Source organism: Dromiciops gliroides, chromosome 2 (genome assembly GCF_019393635.1).
Source record: "Dromiciops gliroides isolate mDroGli1 chromosome 2, mDroGli1.pri, whole genome shotgun sequence".
Taxonomy (NCBI): Eukaryota; Metazoa; Chordata; class Mammalia; order Microbiotheria; family Microbiotheriidae; genus Dromiciops; species Dromiciops gliroides.
Window position 1 is genome coordinate 434639578 of NC_057862.1, and position 7973 is coordinate 434647550.

General features: G+C 51.1%; 1 protein-coding gene across 2 annotated transcripts; it reads right to left on the reverse strand.

Moving 5' to 3' along the window:
* Positions 1 to 623: 623 nt before the first annotated feature.
* LOC122740756 (POU domain, class 5, transcription factor 3-like) lies at positions 624 to 7929 on the reverse strand. Of its 2 annotated transcripts, XM_043983408.1 has the most exons (5): positions 3375 to 7929; positions 2032 to 2143; positions 1687 to 1817; positions 1319 to 1483; positions 624 to 1160 (listed from the first exon to the last, which is right to left on the reverse strand). In XM_043983408.1, exons 1-5 carry the CDS (start codon positions 4116 to 4118, stop codon positions 915 to 917), a joined length of 1398 nt encoding a protein of 465 aa, XP_043839343.1. In that variant the 5' UTR covers positions 4119 to 7929; the 3' UTR covers positions 624 to 914. The 2 variants fall into 2 exon arrangements, with proteins under 2 accessions (XP_043839343.1, XP_043839344.1); XM_043983409.1 differs by lacking the exon at positions 1319 to 1483.
* Positions 7930 to 7973: the final 44 nt, after the last annotated feature.

Genomic DNA, 7973 nt, shown 5'->3' on the forward strand with positions numbered 1-7973 from the left:
ACCTGCATCAAATTAAGACTCAAGGAGGGGGGCAGCTAAGTGGCACAGTAGATAAAGCACCAGCCCTGGATTCAGGAGGATCCGAGGTCAAATCAGGTCTCCTCAGACATTTGACATTTATTAGCTGTGTGACCCTGGGCAAGTCACTTAACTCTCATTGTCCCGCAAAAAAACCAACAACAAAAAAAGACTCAAGGAGGACAGAAAGCTAGATTGGTATAGAAGATCTAAAACCTTTGAGGAATTCTTAAGGCATGAACTGACGGTAGAGAAGCCCCAAAAAGGGGTTAAGCTGCAAAAGATGGTCTTTCCTCTCACTTGGGAAAAAAATTTATCACCCTCACTTTGACAGTATAAAAGCATATACAAAAATCAACCAGGCAGAAGCAGGATTGAATGGGAGAGATTGCCCCCTGGTGGAACTTAGGGTAGACACGCACAGGCAGGCAGTGAAGCGCTCACTACCTCCAAGACCATGCTCCAGGCTCACAGGACCCTCCTTTACCATCTCCCACCCAACTCAAGTCGGCCAGAATCACTAGCCAGCCCCAACCCCTTATCCCAAGCATGGCCCCATGCCCAATCAGTTGCAGAGACCAGTCCAGTTAGTTACCACCCAACTTTTATTTCCAAACTGGCTCCCAAACCCATCACAAGTTTGGGAGTGTGAGGTGAAAGAAGGGGGAGGAAAAAAAAAAGATCTGAATATTATTTTTCAGATGCCCCAAAACCTAGATATGGGCAAGGGGGCAGCAGGGGGGGGGGGCAGAAAGAGAAGATGGGTTGGGAAAAGGTCTGACCATTATATCTCAAATAGTGGACAATGGCCAGTCACCAGGATGGGGCAAGGGCAGGAAGGGGAAAGCAAGAGGCATCCTGAGGCCCCAGTGAGTTCCTCTAATGCTGATCCTGGCTCAGATGCCCCCATTAGGCATGGGCATGCCTGGGATGCAGGGCTCGCCCTTAGGAAAGGTGGACATATAGAGGGCAGGGGGCACAGGTGGCGGGGGTGCTGCATAGTTCTGGGGCACAGCAGCAGTTGGCAGGACAAGGGCAGTGCCTGGGGCCAGCTCATAAGGCAATGCTTCGCCGTCTTCCCCATAGGGCAGAAGAAGCCGCTTACCCTTCTGCCTTCGATTACAGAACCAGACTCGAACCACCTAGAAGGGTCAGAGAGGGAACTCGGGTCAGGCCCTTTGCCTCCAAACTCATCTTCTCTCCCTGAGTATGGTAACGCTGCCCCCCTCATTGCTATCTACTGTTCAACCTCCTTCCCACCCCAGCCCCATAACCTGCCCACGCTCAGGGGACCACGCACATCTTTGTCCAGGTGCAGCTCTTCTGCCAAGTCACAGATTTGCTGTGGAGTGGGTTTCCCACAACGCCTGAAGAAGCCCTCTAGGGTCCCCTTCACACTGGTCTCAATACTTGTGCGACGTTTACGCTTTCGAGCCTGGGCTAGCACTTGCTCCATACTGCACATCTGGGGGGGACAGGGCACAGCTAGAGCCTGGGGTTGGGGAAAGTGCATCCTGGGCTTTGAAAGCCCCATTCCTTCCCCATCCTCCCCCCACTCAATCTAGATATGTGTCTCCAACCCACATTTGGGGCCTACTCCATTGAACCACCAGTAAGGAGGCTGCCTCCCGAGAAGCATCTGATGGCATGGGGAGGGGGACAGCTTACCTCCTGAGGGTTGTCAGTGTTCTCTACAGCCTGCAGCCACCTCTGAAGCAGTGGTTTCAATTTGCACATGTTCTTAAAGCTCAACTGCAAAGCTTCAAACCGGCAGATGGTCGTCTGGCTGAACATCTTCCCTGAGGGCAAAGGTGGGTGCTCAACTTTGTGCTCTGGACATGGGTGGCACTGCTCTCTGCATTTCCTATCACTACCTCCCAAAGCCCAGGAGACAAACCTAAACCTACCTCTTGCCTCCTTTTGGTCCCATTCATCCTTACTTGCTCCTGGATCACAACAGCCAACTCTGTCAATCACCCCCCTCCCATCCCATCACCTTTGTTCACTTCTCACCATACAGTGTGCCCAAGGCCATGCCCACATCGGCCTGAGTGAAACCCAGGGAAATGCGCTTGTGTTTCAATTCTTTGGCAAACAGCTCCAGTTCCTCAGAGGTTGGGGTGTCCTGCAGAGGGTAAAGGGTGGATGAAGTCTGAGGAACTAACTTGGTGGCTTAAGGAAAAGGGTCCTGGTCAAATGGCCAGGGTAACTTACCCTTGTTTATGTTCTCTCCACCCCCCCCCCCAAAACGGTTTCAGGGATGTGTAGAAGCCTCAAATTCTGGGACAGAACAAGGCCAATCATCAACCCCCTTATTTTGGAAAGATGGATCACAGTGTTTTTTAAAGGAATTAAGGGTCCAAACTGGGGAACTCTTAGCCTAAAATGTGTATCCAAGGCTCACAAAGTGACTATTTACAGAATACAAAAACTAAAGGACAATCCCATTTACCAACCTCTACCATTTTATGAAGAAACAAAAATGAAATTATTTGCTCAAGGTCAGAAGGCTAGTAATCAAGGGAAAAAGACCAGCTGGAACACCGTGCACCATTTAGTTAACAAGACCAAGAATATCCTGACCAAAATCAGGATGGTGATTGGAACAGAAGGAAAATGTTTTCCTTCTCTCTACACTAAACTACGTGGACCAGCTTAGGCTCTTCTGGGTCAATATATCCCTGGACAAGATAAGGGTGCAAATATAAGAAAAATGACAAAGGGACTGAAGAATGGTTCTATAAAGAGACAAAAGACCAGCCTCTTATCTAGAGGGAAGGCTAAGAGCCCTAATATATCCCAGACAGGAACAGTTTACTTCTAGAGCTAACAAAGTATAAATCCAGCCAAAGGTCCTATACCTCTCATGGATCCGCTTAGTGGATCTTGAGGTTATATAGGCTAGGATCCCCAGGAAGTTCGAAGAAATCTCAAGTGACAATTCTAACTGGAGAGCTGGGAACTTTTTTGGCCCAGGTGACCCGGGAAGGAAAACCCATGATAGCTTTCTACCATGCCGTGGGGGGGGGGGGGGAGGAGAGGGGCCAGCTAGATGGAATCTTTAGTCTTGGGGATGGTGGACTTTGTGATTTCTACGGGGCTGAGCAAAGGCTCCACAATCTGATGCTCTCAGGGGCTTCTCTTTCCCAGGTAAGACTCGACCCTGAAGGGAGATAATATCTCCCTGGGTCCTCCTACAATCCTGAATGGCCCGGGATCCCTCCCTTCCCCTTCTGAGAGAGGCCTTAACTGAATAAGCCTAGTCAACTAGATTTCGATTCCCGCCCCCCCCCCCCAGCAGAAGCCAGCTGAGGATTGAACCTGGAGAGAAATCCATATTGGAGATGTCTTCTTACCTCCTCTCCACTATCGCTAGACGGGATGCCCTCCTCACTGGCTGCCCCGCTTGAACCACTGGTGCTGCTGACGCTGCTGCTGACATTGCTGCTGCTGACACTGCTGCTGCTGCTGCTGCTGCTACTGCTGCTGCTATTTCCACTACTGCCGCCCAGCCCAGACTGGGGCTGCTGGAGAGGGGCTGGGTAAAGGGGCCTGGGACCCGGAAAGGTCCCAAGAGCCTGGAGAGGATGGGGAGGGAGAGGGGGACCTGGTAGAGCCCCGGTAGGAACCGAGCCACTGCTCCCCAAGCCCGGCCAGAAGGGCCCCGTCCAGGCAGGGGTATAGTAGGTTGGGCCCGGATGGGCGCAGTACTTCGCTTCAGGGATGCCGGTCTCCCTGAGGTCCCGTTCAGGACCCCCAGAAGACGAAGAAGGGGAAGAGCAGGACGAGTCTTCCTCTTTGGGTGGCATGAGGTGAAGGCTGTGGGAGGTGCTGGCCTGCCCAGCCTCAGCTGGGGGTTGGGGTACAGAGAAGGTGTACCACCCCTTGGTCTGGCTGGAGTCGGGGGCAGAGGGTCCCTCCAAGTTGTACTCACTCTTCACTGCTGATGGGAAGGTAAAGAAGGTCTGGGCTGGCGGCTGGGATGGTCTTGGGGCGCTTCCCCCGATGTAGCCACCTTTACCGTAGTGGGAGGACCCATCAGGCATCGTGCCCGGACCCAGGCTGAAGTTGCCTGGAGGTAGCCCCTCGTGGTTGAACATGCCCAGCTTGACTTGGCTACTAGCTGCAGTTGCAGATGGGACCCAGACCTCCCCTCTGATGGGATGATGGCACTCCTCTGCCTCTTCTTGGCGCTGGCCACAGATATGGAGCCGCAGCTACTGGTACTTGACCGATGGCTCGGAGTGGGGCGATGCCCCTTCGGACTTTGAAGAGTAGACTCGGTGGTTGAGGCTAGTGCTGGGGGACAAGCCTGACCTCTCCCCTCCCACCCAGGGCCCAAGAGCTTTCAATCAGTATGTTAATAGCATCCCAGCTATTGGCCCTTTAAAACAATAGGGGGGGGGGACTGAGAATGAACTTGGGTATCCTTTGGCTGGGGTGGGGGTAGAGGTTCATCGGGTAGGGGACTTACTTGCTTTTAACTCCACCTCTGACCCCGCCCCCTCCCCCACCCAGCCTCTGCACTGGTGGGAGGCAAGGAGGAGGCATCATTTACTGGTGTGAAGTATTACTGGGCCTCCCCTAGGGACTTAGGGCTCCTAAAAATGCAGGCTCCAGGAGCCCCACCATAAAGGCCAGAGTGCCAGTCAGGGACAATTGCTGGGGCCGTCCGGCCTTTCCCTGACACCCTGACACACTTGTTAATGCAAATAACAATTTGTCTAATGGCCCTGAGTAGTTGTGGGGTTGACCTGGGAGGTGAGAACTCAAAACGACCTCCTCCCCCCCCCCCCCAAAAATAAATATAAAATCAGAAAAAGCCCAGGGCCTCTTTGGGGGTCTGTGGTAGGATGACGTGTGCTAAAGGCCCAGTTACCACTTGTGGATTGGACACACAAAGACTCAGACACTGCCATACAGACACAAACATCCACACAGACAAGACAGACCCACGTACAAAAACACATGCGTACAACACAGACCAAAGCACACATTCATATACACAGGCACTGATCCCCAGGTTTCATGGAAACCCACACGCACAAACTCTCAGACACCTACAAGCAGACACAGCCACACACAAACACCCACCTATGGAGACCTATACAATCAACATGACCTTTCTTATAATCCTTCCCCATTCTGATTAGTACTAAAGCTTCAGAACCTAAGGACTCCTGTTCCTTGATAAAGGAGGTCCTTCTTCCCCCTTGTCCTTTCCCTTCCCCCTGCCAAGATGGGAAACTGAGGCAAGAGAGAGCAAGGGGCATCAAAAGGTCAGGGGGAGGCAGGCATTAAGGGACAGAGAATGGGAGGGAAGGTGAGGTGGCTAGAGGGAGGGGCAGGTCAGAACAGATACATCCTTCTCCCTCAGGGAGGACTGGGTGGGGCTGGCCACCTCCCAGATTTTCTCTCCAGCCAGAGGCCAGACACGCAGCTGATAAAGTTCCTTTAAATCTCAGAATCATTAACCTGGGGTGGAGGAAGACCCAGACACAAAATCTGTGGGCCCCAGAGATCCTCCGATACTTCTCTAGGGACCATAAAACCCAGGATCTTTTATAATAAATATCCTATTCCTTTAAGACCATCTCCATCTCTGCAGGCTCAGCTTCCCGCCCCCCCAGCTCAGGGCAGCATTTAGTCATGTCTGCTGGATGTTTACATAGGATGACGACCCCTACTCAGTCAATATGTCCCAAACCCACTCCCTCATCACCCCCCCCAACACAAGCCACCTGACCTTATCTCTACTCAAAGCCAGTTATCTTTGAGCCTTCTTCTTCCTTTGCTCCCCTCCATCTAATCACTTGCCTCAAACTTAATAGACATCCTGAGGCAAGCTTCCTAAACAGGCCTTCCCCTCCAATCTGCCCTACACTGTATGGGGTGCCAGATTAATCCTCCTCAAGCATAGCTTTGATTACATCATTTCCCCTTCTTAAAAACCTACAGTGGCCCCAGGACAACCACCCAAATCTTCAAAGTCTCCCAGGAATTGGCCCCAGATTTCTCACTGTTTTCCTATACCAGCAAGGTGCCCCAGTCAAAGTGATCTATTTGATATCCCTTAAGTGACTTCATTCAATGAAAATTATTAGCCTAGTTGGGAGCAGAACTCTAGCTTTTGAGAAGCTGATAAGTTTTTTAAATAAGTCAGAAGCCTATAAAAGCAGGAGGTATCTCATACCCACCTAACTGTAATACAGAATAATAGCAGTAAGAGGTGTCAGTTTAGATCCAATTCATGCATTTATATTAAGTGCTATGTGCAAATGAATTGGGCTAGGCACTGGAGATTCAAAAAACAGTTCTTGCCCTCCAGGAGCTTACAAAACCTTGCTTTTTGCCGGAGTCTCAGGTGATTACTTTCTCTCCCAGAAAGCCTTGCACCTCCCAATCTCATATCAAAATCATTCCCATCTTCAAAGATTGAGCTGAAGTCCTATCTCATCCAGCAGGCATTCCTTGACCACCCAGGTTCACACTGATCCCCCACCTTGATCTCCTATTACACTTTCCCAACTCCACCCCTGAGAGGAAGGCAGTTTGGTGTAGTGGAAATTGTAGTGTAGTTTGAGAGAGGAGCCATGTGACCTTAGGAAAGTCATTTACCTGTCTAAGCCCCTTGTTTGTTCAGGGGAGGGACAATAGGTGCATTAACTATATCAGAGGGCAGTAAGGAGAAACCGTGAAAGTGTTTTGTAAATATTAAAAGCACTATAGAAATGTAAGTTGCTGAATAGCACTAATCCAGCTCTCTCGTCCCAGTACTGTGAAGGGAGGTGCATCTCTCAAAGTCTATGCCTGTCCCTGAAGCCTTTTCTGTCCAATCTCTGGGTACCTGCCCTAAGAGTACTTCAGGGCTTAAAGAGACCCTGGGGCCCTCCCACACCAGGGTTGCAGGTCATAGAGAAGAAACCATTAGGTCCCTGATGGACCACAATGCCACCTTTTTAGAAGTGTCTGCCTGGGGGGAGGCCAGAAGGGGCAGGGTTAAAGGAAAGATTTTAGGAAGCAGCCCCACCTCCTCAAGTCTCCACCAAAAACTAGAAGCTTCTCCTTTCAATCCCTGACACTATAAGGTTAGGCCTTTGAAGGTTGGATCTCAACTCCCTCCCCCACCTTCACAAACCCTAGGGAGCCCCCTTTCATCCCTGCCTCCTCCAGCCTAGGGACTGTCTTTCATATCTGGAGGAGGCCAAGTTAAGCCCTGTTTCCTCCAAATATACCTGACTTCCCCAGTCTCAGAGCCAGCTGGTTCTGTCCTGCTAACTGCCTGATTGATGGGTACTGTCTAGGGGTTTAGGCCGAGGGCCAACATTCTAGGTTATGGGTCCTGACCATACCTACTTCTGGCTGCAAAACAGGAAAGGAAAAAAAAAAGGGTTTAAATTCTTCTTCCCTTCCCCAAGTAGTGGGGGTGGGAGCAAACAGGTTTAAGGGAAGAAGTTCACTTTCCCCCCCACTCCCTCCCAGACCATCTCAGGGCTCCTAGCCCACCCCTGGGGGAAGGGGTTAATCCCAGGCTGCACTTCAAGGCAGCCAGGCTATGGGACTTCCCCTGGTCCCCCAGTGAGGCCATTAGCATGATAACTATCCCACTCCCCTCTACCCCCAGGGCCTGTCCACCCAAGATGGGATGGGTCAGGCCCCCAGAAGTCCAGCCTAGAAAAGTCCCAAGTCTACCAAGAGATCCTAAAACCGCTTAAGATTACAAAGCAGTTAGCCCACCCCAAGACAGATTCAAACCCCAGGAGCCTAGAGAATCCCCAAACCGTACACAAGACACAAAAAGATCACAGACTCCAACACCTACTAAACCATATTCCCCCAAACTCCACCAACAGAGACCACAGACCCGACAAGAGACACTCATATTAGAGATAAGGGCCCAGAATTTCTGACTAAACCCCTCCAGATCTGTCTCCTACAGCGCAGACTTCTTTCTA

Excerpts from the sequence above, each read along its gene's own strand:
- LOC122740756 (XM_043983408.1), bottom strand. The coding sequence starts at position 4,118 with ATGTTCAACCACGAGGGGCTACCTCCAGGCAACTTCAGCCTGGGTCCG. Across the intron at positions 2,144-3,374 it reads CTAGCGATAGTGGAGAGGAG|GACACCCCAACCTCTGAGGA; the intron begins GTAAGAAGACAT and ends TACCCTCTGCAG. Across the intron at positions 1,484-1,686 it reads ACACTGACAACCCTCAGGAG|ATGTGCAGTATGGAGCAAGT; the intron begins GTAAGCTGTCCC and ends TGTCCCCCCCAG.